General features: G+C 40.0%; 1 protein-coding gene across 1 annotated transcript; it reads right to left on the reverse strand.

Moving 5' to 3' along the window:
• Positions 1-2461: 2461 nt before the first annotated feature.
• LOC306758545 (angiopoietin-related protein 3-like) lies at positions 2462-10865 on the reverse strand (the record flags this gene model as incomplete). Its single annotated transcript, XM_079243872.1, has 8 exons — positions 2462-2522; positions 2603-2765; positions 2859-3131; positions 3287-3382; positions 7646-7759; positions 8204-8291; positions 9695-9805; positions 10359-10865. 8 exons carry the CDS (start codon positions 10863-10865, stop codon positions 2462-2464), a joined length of 1413 nt encoding a protein of 470 aa, XP_079099998.1.
• Positions 10866-18654: the final 7789 nt, after the last annotated feature.

Raw genomic sequence — 18654 nt, forward strand, 5'->3', positions numbered from 1 at the left:
CTTTGGCTTGTTGGGGGAAGCCTGGAAACAACTGCTCTTCCTCCTGAGCTACAGCCACCCTAATATTTATAGTTTTCTGACAATTTAGCTTGTTTCATGTGACTGGCACATGAACATCGAGTATGTTTTTTGTTTTTGTAGCTGTTGTTGTTGTTTTCAGCCAGGACACAAGATTCATTCCTCATGCTTAAAAAAAGATTTAATACTAACAGTAATAATAATGAGTTAGATAATTTATTTGACAAATTAGTGTTGAATTATTTTTTGTATCTTTACTAACCAAAGTTTGAAGAAAATGTAGGTAAAGAGGAAGACTCTTGTCGGACGATGCTCAGTGGCTGGTATGGGTGCCAGTACTGGGTATAAAAGGAGCAGTCACCAAATGTTTAGTGTGTTCTGGGTGAAGATCTTGAATCAGCACTTTGTGCTAAATGCTATGTGATTTAAATCATTTATGTCTTTTCAACCAAACATGAAGCGAAGTGAAGACTCTAAAAATAATTTCTTTGAATGTGTTAGCTAGATAAACGTTTGATTGAATGAGAAAACAGAAGATTTAGGCTTTTATAGTTTGTCCCTCTTCTTTTATAATGACATTTCCAAGATGTTACAAATGTATTTACAGGAATTCAACAACTAACACTGTTTGAACCCATACAAGAAGATGGAAAAATGTTTGGGATGCCTCCCCAATATCTTTTCAGATTGAGACAGTTTAATAACCTAATTTGTTTGCTACTTGGGTAAAATTATCCAGTAAATGTGCAATAAAATAAAGCTGCTGGCAGTGTTTTTCTGGGGAAAATGCCAAGACAGTCCACACAACTGTGAGATAGTTTAAATGTAAAATAATATCTAAAAAACATGCATACATCTAAAATACTTTAAAGGTCCAATATTATACACTTTTCAATAATTTCATATGCATGTCAGAGGTCCAGCAACCTAAAGGGTTTTTACCCCAAACTCAGCCTTTGTCCTTAATTTCAGTCATTCCAGAAGTGGCTCTAGTGAGTTTTACTGAGAACAGGCTGTTTTTGTGTCTGAACCTTTAAGTCTCTACGAGTAATAAACTCACTCCACACACCTCGTGTGGAGAGGAAGAGACATTTGCTGGTGCCCGCTCGGTGATTTTAGGGGGCAGGTTTATCTAGCCAGGGGGCGGGTCGATTGCAATATCTACTACCAAGGGGGAGTGGTTATTTCCCTTCATGAAGTCACAAAGAGAAAGATCTCAGACTTATCCGTTTAAGGAGACAGTCACAAAGTGGAGCAAACATGAGAGGTCACAGGATTTTTTTTATATTTGGGCCTCATACACAGGATATAGGGACACATCTGAGTGTTAGAAAAACATTTAAAAAGTTAATTTAGTGTAATATAGAAACTTTAATCAGTTTTGTGTCTTTTTATTAAATTTTATTAAATTATTGTTTTTTTTTTTTTTTTACATATTTATTGTGATTGATTTCAAGCTTATTACTTTGTAATTTCTGCTATTTTAGTATATTCCTTATTTTAGTATTATAACATTGTTTTTCTTTTTCACTGTTCTTTTATTTTATGTTTATAAAATTTACTATAGGAATAAAGTGAATTGTATCCAGTCCTACAAACACCACATATTTTTCCATGGGCACAACCCACAGACTCAACTCTGCTGCTCGTCCCCCAAATTCATCTTCCTTATAAATGTACTGATTAATAGGGGAACTAAAAAGACTAGATTTGTTGCCATGTAGTGGAGACAACAAACAAATAATCTACTGAACTCTAACTTAGTTTTGGCAGCAAGTTGAAATATTTTTAATGTATCCTGGTTATGTTTACTTTATTATTCATTTTGGAGGAAACACGTTACCACACACAAGGAAGTGTGGAACTAAGTTCACAATGTTGTTATGATGTGATGTTTCCTTGTTTCGGGTTCCTGTCTTATTTTGTAGTTTTTCCCTGTTTCCTGTGTAGCTTTTGTTCTTGTTAGTTTTTACCTGTTCTTGTTAGATAATTCTTTACAGCTCTGTCCTGTTAAGTTCTGTCAGTATTTCTAGCCCTCGGTTCTGTTGTGTTTTGCGGGTTCGTTGTGTTTGTGTTAGTTCCCTGAGTTCTTCTGTTCATATTAAATCCGTCTAAAACCTTCATCCAAGTTTTCTCATCTCTGCTTTTGGGTCCACACCTTCACCGCCACCGTGACAGTCTATTTTATATTATTCTTAAAAGTCCAGAAAAGGGTCCCACCTCAAATGCTGAAAAGCTTCACGATGAGACTGAATGTCACCCGACATGAAAGTTGTCTTTTCTTCTCGGTAACGTTTACACTGAAGGAAAATGTTCCTGATGCCGTGGTATGACGGTCCCCAAGAAAAGGTTTGGATGCTCGGTTACATTAGAAACAACGCAGTTTTCCAGACATAAAGGGTGAAACATCTCATCTCAGACAAAACACTTTTATGTCCTGGCCTCAGATCTCTGTAACCATGGCTACCCACATGGAGCTTTCCTCAAGAAGCCGCTGGTTTGTACTGAGAAGAGTCACGAGTAAAAGCCGGTGGTGCATCAGGAATCAGAGGAAGCTGAAGGGAGGAAGGTGCTACTGACTGACGTCAGAGGACGGATGGAGATCTGGGTGGACTTCACAGAAAAACACGCATTTGGACTCGACCTCCACTGGATCCCTCTCCGACACTCCGAGCGACCCTTTGGCCTCACGTGGAAGTACATCCCATTGGGGTTTGTGTCTCCACACGTGCTCAACCACCATCCACCTAAGAGATGATAGAAATTATACATTTTCCACATGTTACAAGATGACAAGTACTCATTAAGCCTGTTATTTGTGAATCCAACATCTGCTGTACCTGACAGCTGGCGGACACACTTGGAGTCCTGCTGGCTGTAATTGTCTCTGTCCTTGGTGGAAAACATCATGCCTGTGTGGTTGTTCATGGGGTCGGGCAGATTTCCCGACAGATGCTTGAGGTGAACGGTGTAGTTTCTTTCTGCGCCGTCAAGGTAAAACGCGTAGTCGCTGAAAAACCTGTTCTGGTTCCAGTCTTCCAGCTGGATGTGAAGCATAAGGTTGCCCTGAGAGGTCAGAGAGCGGATTTTCTGGAGACCCAACCAGAACTCCCCTGGAAGAGAGAGATAAAGACAACAGGGTGACGTGATGACACAAGCTGATGCACACAAATAAATACATGTTGACAGAGAAAGGTGTGGCCATGATATGAAACAGCTGTTTAAAACGATTCCCAAGATTAAAACGGATCAATGCAAAGAGTCTCACCTTTAAAATCTCCGAATCCATTTTCATACCTTTCCCAGGGTTGATGAAAATTCATCGTACCATGCATCCTTCGCTGGACAACCGTTTCCCCGAGGTCTAAGTGGCAAAAAGAGGGAATGAAGTGGACTTAATGCAAAGCTGACATCTATAAGATTTACACAGAAGCTGATTTAATTTATTCATGCTTTCTATTAGTCGTCAAGCAGGTAAAAGCATTAACAAATAAATAGTTGGCATCTTTTATTCATATGTCTATATCTATATCTAAATCTATATTTCATTGAAGGTTCTGCGCTGCATCTGAGCCGTTCATACGACTAAGATGTCTGATGTTTCTCCAGGTTTCTGTTGGAGCCTCCTCTCCAGAGAGGGGGACGCTGCCTTGAGTCCTCCAATAACCAGCGACCGACCCGTTGCCTTTTCCTCCCAGGCTTCCTTTTAGTTTTTAAGTGTTTCCTACTTCCTTCCTGTGATGTTGCCATTGAGGATGCTACAAACACAACAGCTTTCACCTGCTGCTTGGACGTCGTCACGGGGTTCACTTGTAAGATTTAAATCTAAAATTCAAGCTTTGCTGGTTCTAGTAATACATTACAGCTTTTTTCTGACTTTTCTGAATATATCTGCCATTTTCAAGTTCTGCTGTTTGTATTTGGACCATAATAAACAGCTTGATCCTGATACAATATTATACTGATTTTAATAGATAGTGATTCAGTATTTGCCGATATCTCCAATTCAGTGAAAATCTGATTTAGCTACCTGAGATATGAGCCGCTGGGTGTCACACTGACTGCTCATGTCCAGGAGAAGGTTCAGGATAGGATTAAGTTTTCTGTTTTACCTCCTTTCTAGCACTGGCCTTTACGTTACGCTGTGCTGCACAAGATTCTGCACTTTTTACTGTTTTATCACGTGTAACCAGCACTGATTATGTCATGTTGCACACCTTGTTGTCACATCTCATAATTTCTCATTTTATATTGTTATGTAGCTTTCCTGCACTATAAGCCCAGAACCAATTCCCTCCAGAGGGATTCAGACACAGTATAATATATCAAGGATTAAAGGATTAAAACACAATTATTTCCATTCATATTGAAATTACAAAAAACTATAATATCAGAACATTTTTATTCCCGAGCTCTGATATTTAAACAATTAATTCAGATAAAAAAATGTGAATTTATAAGGAAGACAGACGAGTAATAAACGACTAGAAATTGACATGCCAGGGGAACCTGAATTACAGGCAGTTTTCTCATAAAATAGTAGAATGTTAATTGTAGCAATTTTTGAACGATGTTTGCATTTTGGATCAATGCCATTGGCTCATTAATCACATGATTAACAATAACGACACATCCAGGTGTGTCCTCTAGTGATGGGATGTTCGGAGGAACATCTTCTCCCAAAGAAGAGCTGATGTTTTTGCCTATGAAACAGCTCTTGATTTAGGTTTGTTTGTAGCCACATATTTACCTTATTTAATGGTTTTTGTTTTAAAACCTTTTTGCGTTTTTATGAGAATCCTTTATTTGCCTCCATTTGTCCATTTATATTTGTTTATTATTGTTTAATAATTCAACCAAAGTCTTTTATTGAACAAATGAACAAAAAACCAGTAAAAAATTCCACAAAACAAAATGAGAACCAAACTCAAGAACAAAAAGTTTAATGTCCTCATCTTTAAACTGCAGCCAGTCACTCATAATTATATTAGACAACTCGACACACTTCTGCATTCTCATTGTCGTCAGTCGTCTGACTCACTCTTCTAGAGGGTTGGGCTGCAGACTGGAGAAGGAAGTCCAACACCACCCCCTCAACATTTTGATTGGATCATGTGTCTCCTTCCCTCTAAATGGCCACTACTAACCCTAACACTAACGCTAACCACGCCCATCTGACATCAACCACGCCCATTTTACATCAAACCACGCCCACTTGACATCAAACCACGCCCGTTTGACATCCAACTCCGCCCTATATCCAGCCCCGCCCCATTCTCCAGGCTGTAGGCTGTAGGTTTATTGCACTCCCCTCCCTGTTTTCACATGACGGTATAACATATACTCACATGTGATTGGACACATGGCCATGTGGGCCAATCAAAACAAAGCCCTGCCTTGGGTGGAGCTGGGGATGAGCATTGAGAGCTAAGCAGCAAAATGAAAAAAAAAAACAAAAAAAAAAAACAGAAAACGGGAACTGGCCTTAATTCAATGTGATTCTCTTCAGATTCACCACAAAGCATCAGGCTCTTTTGTGCATGGCACATCACTAGTGTCCTCAAAAACACAACACCACAGAAGTATTGCATGCTCAAAAACACAACACCACAGAAGTATTGCATGCTCAAAAACACAACACCACAGAAGTATTGCATGCTCAAAAACACAACACCACAGAAGTATTGCATGCTAAACCCAAGTGATTTGGCGCATGTAGCGTGTGCAAGATGACATGCAAGACGTCACCGTTGCCTGAAGATTCTGATTCCTGTTCAAACAAACAGGATTCACCATGGGTTGCAAGAAAATTTCACTCTGGAGGCCGTTGTCACACGTTGCCGTTTCATCAACTCAAAACTCTGTAGCCTTGTAAACGAGAGGCCAGAATGTAACAGAACATTCGTGTTTTATAACAGGAATAAACAGTTACAGACCGAGCAGAAAGGCCAGAAACTGCTGAATGTGATCGTCCTTTGTTTCTGAGGGGTGTTTTAGTTATACTTTAAAGAGGATATTTCATGCAAAAATCACTTTTCTAAGTGCTTAGAATTGTCTCGTGTGGTGTTTTACGTCACAATCAGACAAAAACTCTTTTAAAAAACAACCCCAGGATTATTTAGCTTTTAGTGGACTTTGAAATTATGCGTCTAAACAACTTGTTTTTAAATCTCCATTTTTATGATGTCATAAACTATTAAGTTCCTCCACCTGCTGGTCTTCAACACCGCTCATGTCTGTGTGGGGTTTGCTCTGTCTTCAGCTCCTCTTCAGCCCGTCTTCAGCTCCTCTTCAGCCCGTCTTCAACCCGTCTTCAGCTCCTCTTCAGCCCGTCTTCAGCTCCTCTTCAGCTCCTCTTCAGCCCGTCTTCAGCTCCTCTTCAGCCCGTCTTCAGCTCCTCTTCAGCTCCTCTTCAGCCCGTCTTCAGCTCCTCTTCAGCCCGTCTTCAGCTCCTCTTCAGCCCGTCTTCAGCTCCTCTTCAGCTCCTCTTCAGCCCGTCTTCAGCTCCTCTTCAGCCCGTCTTCAGCTCCTCTTCAGCTCCTCTTCAGCCCGTCTTCAGCTCCTCTTCAGCTCCTCTTCAGCCCGTCTTCAGCTCCTCTTCAGCCCGTCTTCAGCTCCTCTTCAACCCGTCTTCAGCCCGTCTTCAACCCGTCTTCAGCTCCTCTTCAGCTCCTCTTCAGCCCGTCTTCAGCTCCTCTTCAGCCCGTCTTCAGCCCGTCTTCAGCTCCTCTTCAGCCCCTCTTCAGCCCGTCTTCAATCCGTCTTCAGCTCCTCTTCAGCTCCTCTTCAGCCCGTCTTCAACCCGTCTTCAGCTCCTCTTCAGCCCGTCTTCAGCTCCTCTTCAGCTCCTCTTCAACCCGTCTTCAGCTCCTCTTCAGCTCCTCTTCAACCTGTCTTCAGCTCCTCTTCAGCTTCTCTTCAGCCCGTCTTCAGCCCGTCTTCAGCCCGTCTTCAACCCGTCTTCAACCTGTCTTCAGTTCCTCTTCAGCTCCTCTTCAGCCCGTCTTCAGCCCGTCTTCAACCCGTCTTCAGCTCCTCTTCAGCTTCTCTTCAGCCCGTCTTCAGCCCGTCTTCAACCCGTCTTCAGCTCCTCTTCAGCTCCTCTTCAGCCCGTCTTCAGCTCCTCTTCAGCCCGTCTTCAGCTCCTCTTCAACCCGTCTTCAGCTCTTCTTCAGCTCCTCTTCAGCTCGTCTTTAGCCCGTCTTCAGCCCAACTGGAAGGAGCAGGAGCTGTGGCTGGCAAGATGGAAGCGACTTCTCTACATAAACTCCCAGAATCGGAGGGAAAAGGAGCTGCCTGGAACGAAGCGTTGCCTGAGCGGTGCTGTCAGAGGGGCTGAGAGAGAAGCAGCTGCACTCAAACTATGGATAGCCTTTATCAAAGCGGGGCTCCAAAGTTTAATTGATGTATCAGAAAACTCCGATTGGGTATAAAGCGCATTCAATTTCACCTTTAAGAAAGGCGATGTGATGGCATCATGCTAGTACGTATCTAAGGCATCCATCGCGATTTGGTTGGCAAAGCAACAACATTGCTGTTAGCCGTCCCGTTCCGATCTGCATGTGTTGGAAGCAAGGTGGGACCTAAGTCAGGTTGGGGATGTGTTCTGGTTGTGTGACTCAGGTACCTCCACTTAAGTCACAAAAGGCCATGAATGGTTTGGAGTTGCTGGGTTTGACAGCGTAGACGCCGCTCACTCTCTCTCCTCTGTTGAACAGCTCGTTGCAGTCTGACGGCAGGTCTGTTGAATAATAAAATGTCATTAGCAGAGATTCTTCTGCATGAAATGTGCACTGCTCCATATCTGCAGCATTTACACAGAGAACGTTTAAGACCAGTAGATTATTGTTAAAGTTGCAAGTCTGATGCAGTTTCCAGCTCTGATGAAAAGAAAATTGAAGCAAATTTCTTTGAAACGTCTACAAGGTTGTGAACAATGATAAAAGATTAAATGCTTTTTAACATCTGGAGTCATTTTTGAGGAATAATAAATAATAAGACTTGTTAAGTGAAGAACATGGAAATAAGATGAAATGAAAGTTCATCACTACTAATAATCAGAAATTTAAGTTAAAAAAATAAAAAAGCAGCTAAACTTTCCTGTCAAAATGGCTGACAACAGATTTAAACAGAGACACGCTGACGTAGCTGATCACATCTCCTTATGTTTTATTTTCCTTCTTACTCATCGTGGTGCTGCTGGAGGAGGAGGTCTGATAGGTGGGGAGCGCTGGTACTTCAGAGCTGGAGAACAGCAACATGTTGGCTGTAAACTGTGGAAAAAAGGTGGAGAAAACTCATCAGCTAAATCTGTTGGCAAGAAGCTTCACATTCTCTGGTTTGTATATGCCTGTTGACAGGTAATGTTTATTTATTATTATTATTTATAATTGATACTTTATTTATTATTATCATTTAGTTAGAATAACAAGAACTAACAAGAAATTACCATTATTATTATATTATTATTATTATATGGTAATATGTGCGGTTCATTTGGTCTTTTATATATTTTTCTTTTAAACTGGTTTATTCAAAGGCCTGACAGCAGACCTACGCCGAAAATAAGAATTTTTCTCAATTAAAAATGGCCATATATGATGATCTTGATTTAAAGTGAGTCTAATAAAAGACTCCAACATTATAACTTAAGATCACAGAAATGCTGAAATGTGACAGGTTGAAAATCAGTCTTTTTGATAATTAATTTGCAGCCTCTTTGGCCCAAAAGACGGCTGGGATAGGCTCCAGCTTCCCCGCAACCCTGAATTGGATTAAGTGGTTAGGAAAATGAATGAATAATTGAATAAATGAATGAATTTTCAGCCTCATACTTTATTATTTATTTCCATTTTCAGATGGATGAAATGTCTCCAGGTGTATGAATCTAACTGCCATGTACCATGATACTCAACTCAACTCTACTTTATTTATATAGTGTCAAATCATAGCAATGCCATCTCAAGACGCTTTACACAGAAAAAAAACATAATGAAAGCGAATTCATAACAGCCTTTATAGGGAAACCAACAAATTGAGTTGGAGGATCCAACTCAATCTCCCATCCTGAGCAAGGACACTGGCAACAGTGGGAAGGAAAAAACTCCCTTTTAACAGGAAGGAAACCTCCGACTGTATGATGCATTGTCTTGCTGTATTAAGCAACACAATGCCTTACATGGAAGATGTTGCTTAATACGGCAAGACAATGCACTAAACATGGTCTTAATATGCAAAAGTAGTGATCCATATCTGATGATGGCATCCTATAAGTTTTTTTTTAAGCTAAAAGTACCCTTGTTGTTGTCCTTTCGGCTTGTCCCTCTGAAGGAGTCGCCACAGCGAATCGTACATATTTTACGCTGGATGCACTTCCTGATTCAACCCTCTGCATTTATCCGGGCTTTGGATTGACCCTCAGGGAACCATTGTGTCCCCCAGAAGACCATCAGGTCACAAGTGGCTCTATCACCTGAGCCGCTGCCAGTACTGTAGTTTTATCCAAAACTACAGTACAGTACTGTAATCAGCTGATTTTATGAGCGTGGCAGTTTTTAACTGAATAAAACAGAAAAGAAACTTTATATTTAAAGGCAAAGTTGTTCTTCTGTAGAGCGGTAACAAAAGTCCTCCTGGTCCCTGTTCCTGATGAGGGAGGAATGTTTGGATTATTCACCTTTCCCTCCAGAGTCTTGATCTTCATCTGCTGGAGGCTGAGCTGCTCGCTTTGCTCCTTCATAGCTTTCAGCAGCTCTCGGATGCTCTGCTCCTGGCTGTGGATCACATTCTGATCAGGAAAGAAGTGGAAATCATGGGAATCGTTTAAGCCATTGGTAATTATGTAAATTAGGGATGCATCGATACCAATATCAGTATCGGTTCAATACCAAGCATGTGTACTCGTACTTGGTATGAATAAAAGTGTTCCAATACCACACTAATCAAGCTAGCGCAGATGTGTTTGATGACATGCTTCGGACGTGTTTTAAAAGAAATAAATGCCTTGAATGTTTCAAAACCACACATTTATAGTTAAATTTAGGTAAAATGTGCCAAATGAGAATAAAACTTGTTGAAATTGTTAGATCTGTAATGTTATTATATTTGTATTGGTGAGGTAACTTCAGAAAGGATGGGTCATTTATTACAACCTAATGAAATCTTACACAGTTATAACAACAGTAATAACCATAATCACAATAATGTTCACATGAACAGGTTTGGTATCGGCAAATATCGGTATCGGCAGATTCAGATATCGGTATGGGATTGGAACTCGCAAAAAGTGGATCGGTGCATCGCTACTGTAAATGATCGCTCTCTGACCACAGGTCACTCACTCTGAGGCTGTTGATCTCTGCAGCTTGAGCGGTGGTCACCAGTCCCAGTGACAGCTGGCCCAGTTTCTCCTCCAGACCTTCCACCTTGCTGTTGAGCCCGTTCTTCTCCTGCAGAATGCTCTCCATCTTGGAGCTGATCTCCTCAGAGAGACCCTTGATCTCTTCATTATTGGCCTTCAGCGCCACGGTAGTCTTCTTCAGCTCCTCTTCCTCCTCCTTGATCTCATTGGCCAGCGCTGACAGCTGGTAGAAGGAGCGGTCGAAGATGTTGAGTCTCTGAAAGATGTCGTTTATCTGCCCCTTTGTTCTTTGCACGAAGTCCCGCATGCTCTGGCCCAGCTGTAGAAGGCCGTTTGCTAGCAGACGAACATCATCTAGAGGAGCGAAGCGGGACCTGGTCTCAGGAGGAGTCCCGAAGTCTAAGACTGGAGGCTCCTCATGGTCACAGAGGACTGGAACACAGGCGACAGCCAGAACAAAGATTAAAGCAATCTGTGTAATTCTCATGTTACCGTGTTTGGTTCCGTGTCCGAGATGTCGCCTCTCCTTGTGACTGGACAGAGAGGCGCTGGGTATCCAAGGCTTTATAGTCTGCCTGGACTCAGATCAATGATTAACCAGTTATATCATCAGTGTGTATCTGTACATGAGGGGTCTATTGAAAGTTGTTTAATTTGATCTTTAAGGAAAACTCTTGTAATTATTATTAGTTTAAGTATTTAGTGAGGAAACATATTTTATGAAAAGTGATAAAAGATAAATTGATGTCATATTTTTCATTAACTAATAAAGAAATTTTCTGTAAAAGATGAATTCATTTCAGTCAAAATGCTCTGAAATCATTGGATCTTGTCATGACAGTGCAAAGTGATGCCAGTTCAGCTGTATCTCATGTATTGATGTTTTCCTCTGAGCTAAAACAACGTGACTGTTATCAAATGACCTGTAGTTACCTGAGCTGTGCTCTGACGTTGTTTTGAACAAGCTGGTTCATTTTCAGGATTTGGGATCTCTGCATGAGGAACCTTTGATATCTGGTGTCACAACTTCGGGTCTGATGGGTTTCCTCTCTTCAAGTCCTTCCACAACATTTCTATGACTTTGAGTCATTCCAGAAACATGAACTTTATTCTTCTTCAAACATACATTGATCGAGCTCGGACATCTGGGTTTTGGGTTGTTGTCCTGCTGCACAAACTTTTTCTTGTGATTCACCTCAAAGACTAATTTTAGCACAATTATGATGATAAACTGTGTGATATACTTACGAATTGATTTGTTTTTCTTTAGTAGTGGTAAACCATTCAGATGCAGCAAAACAAAGCATGATACTTCCACTGCCGTGTTTTACTGAATGGACGTTAAAACAAAGACTTTTCCCTCCTGCAAAAGTAATATTCTAAATTCATTCACCCACAAAACACAATTCACAAACAGGTTTGTGTCTGCTAACATGTTGATCGTAAATGTTTGCATCATGCTACCTCAGCAGAGCTTCAAATAGTGAACCATGTAACCCAAGGACCGCCTGCAATTTAATTTTTATTATAACATGACGTCACACACAGTCTGTGTTGATCTCCAGCCCCGTGTTTACCAACCAGCCTGAGGTTTACGCATGTTCCTGGGATTGCCCCCTCTTCCTGCAGCCCCTCCCTCCTTATAAAGGGCTGCAGCAAGCGAACAATGGCAGAACGTACTTTCATACCAAAATGAAAAAGAATGGAGTGAAATGTTCACCTGAAGATGACCAAGATTCAACATCCTTTAAAAACAGCTTTAGTCATTGGTTAGGAAGTTGTTGGATGAAGAAATGGACAAAACGGGATTAACATCAGCCTTACGTTACCAAAGTTTGACACAGAGCTAGCGCTTCTTCTCCTGCAAGAAACAACATTAACATTATAAGTTACAACATGTTCCGGGAAACGGGGATATTGTTTTGCTCAGTGTGTTTGCTGATGAAATGAGTTGGGGGTAAAATGCAGAGGGAGGTGTGGCTCCTGATACACTTTGTTTTGGTCGACAGGCAGTTGCACAACAGCATTTGACTTTTTCCTTCTTTGAACAGTCAAAACTGTCCAGAAATTGTATTTGTGGGATGAGCAGCAGAGTTGATTATGTGGTCCAGAGACAGTGGCCCACCAGCTCCACCAGCTCCACCAGCTCCACCAGCTCCACCAGGCACCCTTGTCCCCTTAGTATGAGTAAAGAGATGGACCCAAGGACCCTTCAATCCCAGGAGCCACCCACAGCCTGGACTGATGTACCCACTGCAGTTCGTAACTGGACCCAGAAGTAACAAACTTAACAAAAAGTGAGGAAACTGGTGTTCGATGGACCATTTGTTTGTTGAAACAATACTTGAAACTCGCGATACACTTTGCTTTGGTCTACACGGAGTTGCACAGCAGCATTTCACTTTTTCCTTCTTTAAACAGTCAAAACTGTCAAGAAATTGTATTTGTGGGATGAGCAGCAGAGATGATTGTGTGGTTAAATATACTAAAAATCTTCTCTGCAACTCATTTATACGAAGGATACAGATGAACAGGAGAGAATATCCATCATGTTGGAAGTGAGCTGGCTTTGCAGTCAGCGCCTGCAGATTGTTCATAGCTTATTTTAAAAGCTTTGCTTTCTGGATTCCACCTGCTTCCCTCATGTTGTTGCTCCTTCTCCTGGAGAGTTGCCTGCAACATTCACAGTCTTCATCCTCCACTCATCCGGATCTCTGGAGGCCTTCACGTGGTATTCAATGGGATCACTTCCAAACAGCTGGCAAGTAAAGCTGAATATGTTCCAGCTGTTTCCATCAAATGTATTTATTTTTCATTTCAAATAAACTTAACCGCAGAGGGTCCGCAGCCTTTGAGGTAAATGATTAGGTTCAGCTCATAGGTCGCTGTCTGGTACATGACACAGTCTCAGTCGGCACCGCCTGAAAACAAGTTGGACTTACATAACAGAGCTGAAGTGGGGGGAAGGTGCCAGCTGCATGGGACAGACCTCTGGACAGACTAAAAAAAACACTTTTAACTCCTCCATCTGTTCTGTCTTACTGCAGTTTTTCTACTAGAAAGCATAGCTAATGCTAAAAATTAAAGATTAAAACATCACAGGGAAAAAAAAAAACTTGCATGAAAAATTTAAAACCTCAAGAAAAGGCACCGTGGTTTCCACCAGGAGGCAGATTTTCACTTGGGAAGGAGAGTGATACCCTGCAGCCTCAAAGCATTTCACTCAGTCGGACTGAAGAATCTATATGTGCAGGTTAATGATTGACGTCTTTTTCATAAAATATTTTAATATGATTAAAAACAGAATTTATACCCTGCAAATCTGAAATGTAATGAAGCTTTAAATCTTTTTCTGAAACTGCCTTTGAGAACATTTTTGCCTTTTGGCCAGCATGTGGTCAGTCCGTCAGCAGTTATTTGGTCCAATAAAGACTTTGCTTCTCCTCCCTCTCCCTCTGCTCAAACCACAATCTCTGTCGGAGTCAGTTGTCTGCTTCGCTAATGGAAAAGGAGTTTTTCCTGCTAATTCCTTTTCCATTCATGCCAGTGGCACTACACACTGGTTACAGCTCCTAGGGTAACTTTTTCTGAGGTGGTACGGTGGCCCTGAAGTGTCACATCAAAACAAAGGCCACAACACAGCACATTTATTTTATTTTTCGTCTCAGGACCACCGCAGTGGAATTTACATCATTTTTAGAGAGCAATGACGTATTTAACATCACGGGAAGTCAGCAGTTTTCAGTCTCTACAGATGATAAGTGGGAGATCGTTTAAAAAAGTCCAAGAAGTAAATAAAACACATAAAAGGAGCGTCATGACCAGAAGGACCAGACAGAAACAACAACAGACTGCTCAGCAGCTCATCAACAATGGTCATAGATTACTTTTAAAAAAACAAAAAAGTACAGACACACATTCATAGACACACACACAACGATAAATGATAAATCACAATCTTGAGGATGCATGATTGGACAGCACTTTTAAGGAATGCTGCAACATGCTCCGGAGAGAAGCTAAATAAATAAATCTATTGTAAAAACATATTTTAGTAAAAGAGATATTTAATTTAAAAAAAAGCTAAAAAATATAACACTTCTGTGGTTTCAGTTTGAATAAATGACAAATCTGAACACAGTTATGTAAATAATTTTATTCACAGCCATGTCAAACTAACGAGGGGTTGGATTTATGATGGCTGTATTTATTAACGTTTACCAGATAATTATCTGCACAGTCTGAAGGAGATTTACTGGAAAATTCACAGAAGAATTGCCAAAATAATCACATTTTATTCTTCAAGTTTTGTATAAAATTTCCTTAAAAAAATGTACTTAAAACTCTAAAATATGTTAGGGGGGCCGTAAACCTGCAGGTATTTTATGTTTCCCTGCTCCAACACGCCTGACTGAAAGTAATTAATCATTATGCAGAACTTGACCATATTTAGTCTTCATGGTGACCAGTGTGTTCGCTGCTTTAATCCTAACATGGTTGTTTGTGTTTTGGTGCTACCCGTAGTTGTAAACTGAATTGGCCTTCAGGGATCAATAAAGTTTTTTTTTAATTGAACTGAATAGACTATACCAATCAGATGTCTTTTAAACAAACTCTGGAAGTGAAAAAGCCTGATGAAAAAAAAAATGTACACATCCTGTACAATTTATAAATGAACCAAAATATTAATGACACAAAGAGAAAAATACACAAGACGTAATTGATTCTGAATCAACTTCACTATCTAACACAAGTTCTCACAAAGAATCCCATCCCTCCTAAATTATAATTGTTCATAGTTTAAAAAAAATTATACAAAGACTTATTCTTTTCTCTAAGTATAAGTTAGTGTTTTTAAGTGAGTTTTTATGAATAATTTAGTGGTTCCACCACAGTAAGTTTAATTTATCGTAATAAACATAATAAGCTTAATAACTTGCTTGTGGAGTTTATTTATAGGGTCTGTATTTCTCCATACTACGACACAATATGGCATCATAAATGAGCAATACATTGTATGCAGACGTTTATTGTTGAATAAATTTCTTGTTTAATAAATAATACCAATCATTACTGTTACGGTTTAGAGAAGAAGCCAAAACTCAGCCAACAAGGAAGTTTAAACAGATATATTATAATAATGATGGTGTTGAAGGTGGTCTTGCTTAGTCTGATCTTCAGGAAGTCTGAAACACACAAGAAAGAGGTGTACCAAAACAGGGGTGAGATGTTACCAGAGAGGCCAAGAAATGAATGTTTACCAGCAGATGTGAAATAGGCAGCCTCGGAGCAGGGAAAACAATCTCCACAATCCAGAATCTCAAGGTCCGAAATCAGTCCAGGGTCCACTCCAAGAGACACGAGCAAGCAGAAGAAATCTGAGGAGCAAGCAAGAGGCAGGGTCTGAATCAGGCAGGGTTGAAGAGTTGATCAGTTCATACCAATAAGGGCTTAGCGAAGACCGTGGTCCGGAACGGGCAGGGTCAAACCAGGTTTTCACTCAGAGTGAAGTACACGAACAAGGCTTGAAAGCTGTGGATCAGACAGAAAATCTCACACTGAGCACATCTAGAGCTTGTGTTTAAGTAGAGGACAGAATAGGTGAGGATAATCAGCAATCCGGTCCGGGAATAGTGCAGCTCCTTAAGGGCAGGGCAGAAACCATGACGATTACTGACTGTTTCTTTAATATATCTAGCCCATATGTGGCTTCCAACTGAATTTATGATCGAAACCTACCCCCAAAATTTTAGCTTAATTTACTCCATTTCAGACGAGATGAATTTCACAATTTGCCTTAACGCCACCAGAAATCACCAAACACCATAACCATAACCCCTTTCAGCCTGTAGGAACCTGTACTGTTACCTGTACCAATATAAATTCCTTTCTATTATTTTCTTTTTATTTATGTTTCTTTTATCTGCAGAAATCTATGTTTTCATATTTTATATTTCATATTGTTTTCATATATTATATTTAAGTTGTCCTGTTGAAATCTTTTCATTATTGTATTCATTGGGTATAGTTTACAATATGTTTTTTAATAATTTGTAATTATATGAAATAACAATATTCTCCTATGGGTTTAGATTAAAATAATAACTCCAAATAGAGATTTACATGAAACCCGTCCTGACTTAATTCCTCTTCAGAGCGGCGGGTTGGGAAGGGTTCTGATTGGACAGACAGGTGCACGTGACGTATGACGTCTACTGGAAATAAACAAAGTTGGCTCCCTGCTTCTCGTCTTTTCAGTTGTAACTTGTAAAAACTACATAATAAGTACCCGTTTTGAAGCTATTTTGATTATAAATGTGAAGTAGCAGCTCAACACCAGCATACTACTTCACTTTCTGCAGCAACTGAGAAGGAGAAGAAAGATAGACCACCGAACACGGGAGGCAAAACAACGCGCGTCATCGGGACAGGACAAGGTAACGAGCATGCTCAGAACGACCGGAATTATGGTAAAGCAGAATTAAAGCTGGGGTAGGTTATCTTGCTCAGAGACTGTTTTCTTTTACTCTGGGTAAGGTAGTTCCTCGTCCTGATTGTAGTCTGTATATTTTTAAATCATTAACAATAAGAAATATGGTTAGACCCCTCAGTTTACTGTAAATCTGTTAAAACTCTGACCAATCAAAACGTTCTAGCTAAATTGAAGTTGTTCATTTCTTATATTTTTTTAAGCTTCTTCACGGCTAAGAAAATGCAGGAAGGATTTCCTCGACCTTTTTGGTGGAAAAAGCTGCGAATTACAAAAGCACTCTGAGAAAACAAACCTCTGCCACGGCCTTTACAAGATTTGTGGATCCAAACTGGGATCCGGATCACCACCAAAATTAAACCCATTCTTCCTTTTCACATTTCCAACAACTCCTGAAAATGTAATTAAAATCCGTCCAGAACTTCTTGAGTTATCTTGAACATAGACAGATAAACGCTGGTAAAAACATAACATTCCTCCTTGGCGGAGGAAAGAAAAAAGCCTCGGATCACGCAAGGAGCAAAGTCAGAGGGGGAGGAGCCAAGACAGGGCACCACTTTCACATCTTGCTAGCTCCCCAACATTATCCACCCCAGTTTTACGGTTTACATGACAGAGGAATGAAATAATTCGGAACTAAAATGTGAATAAACCAGGACATCGGAATTAAGTTTAATTCCAAATGAAAATTGGCATTAGGAATTCAGTGTTTACATGGTCATTTTTCATCAGTTTAAAGCGGAATTAACTTTTATTCTGAATTAAAGAGGAATTAATACTCCCATGTAAACGTAGCAATTGTTCATACTTATTCATGTTCTGATTATTTTCTTATTTATTTTTATTCATTCTGTATATTTATTTGTTTGTTTGTTTATTTATTCTTTTTAATTAGTCATAAAATATTTCCTTTTTCCTTTTGCTTTAACTGGAACTCCTAGAGGTGCTGAAAGCTTTAATGAGATTTAATATGAAATGGAGACAATGGCTGAATAGTTTTCTCGGCTCTTAATTAAAGTGGCTGATTGACCACGTTACGTCTTCTTGGCATCACTTGTACTTGTATTAATCATCCACCACTATGGGTGGGAAAATCAAATCGAAAAATTGAATATCAAGATTTTATGCTTCAAAATTTTAAAATAGATTTTTTTATGAATTTTTTTTTTCAGAATAATACAAATAATCCATATAAAATTTTTTGTCATCTTTATTGTTTTTAATTGATATTTTTACTCAACTTCTTGGGCATTATAGCAGCAGAATGATGGTTTGGCTACTGTGTTGCTTTTTCCTGATTGAAATGATGAAAAATGACGAGCAAAAAAAAAAAAATTGGACATTTTGTTTTGTTTTTTAATCCACAAAAATCAGCAATATCACAGTTTAAATCGACCCAAAATAATCGGAATCGAATCGAATCGGGACAAATGCATATCGTCACAGTAAATCCGGAGAACTGGCCTCATGCAGACCAGAGGAAAGGCTTTTCTGGCATCATCGTGGTGACTCAGAAGATACTGGTGATGCTGAAAGAAGACCCATAAAGAACGACAAGTATGTACCAAAGGAATTATCCGTCCTGGACGGCATTGAAGCCTCCTGTTGACATGATTTCATTGGACACTCCGGGTAGGATGTCACATTCTGGGAGAGGGAAGCGCTGCATGCTGTGATGTTATCTGATATGTTTCTGGATGGGAAACCCTCATCATTTATCTCACAAGTGCCAAACTTTTGACTTTTACCCACAATGGTCCCAACAGAGCTGCACCTCTGAGCTCCC

This window comes from Telmatherina bonti, assembly GCF_933228915.1.
Source record: "Telmatherina bonti genome assembly, chromosome: 7".
In the NCBI taxonomy this organism is placed as follows: domain Eukaryota; kingdom Metazoa; phylum Chordata; class Actinopteri; order Atheriniformes; family Telmatherinidae; genus Telmatherina; species Telmatherina bonti.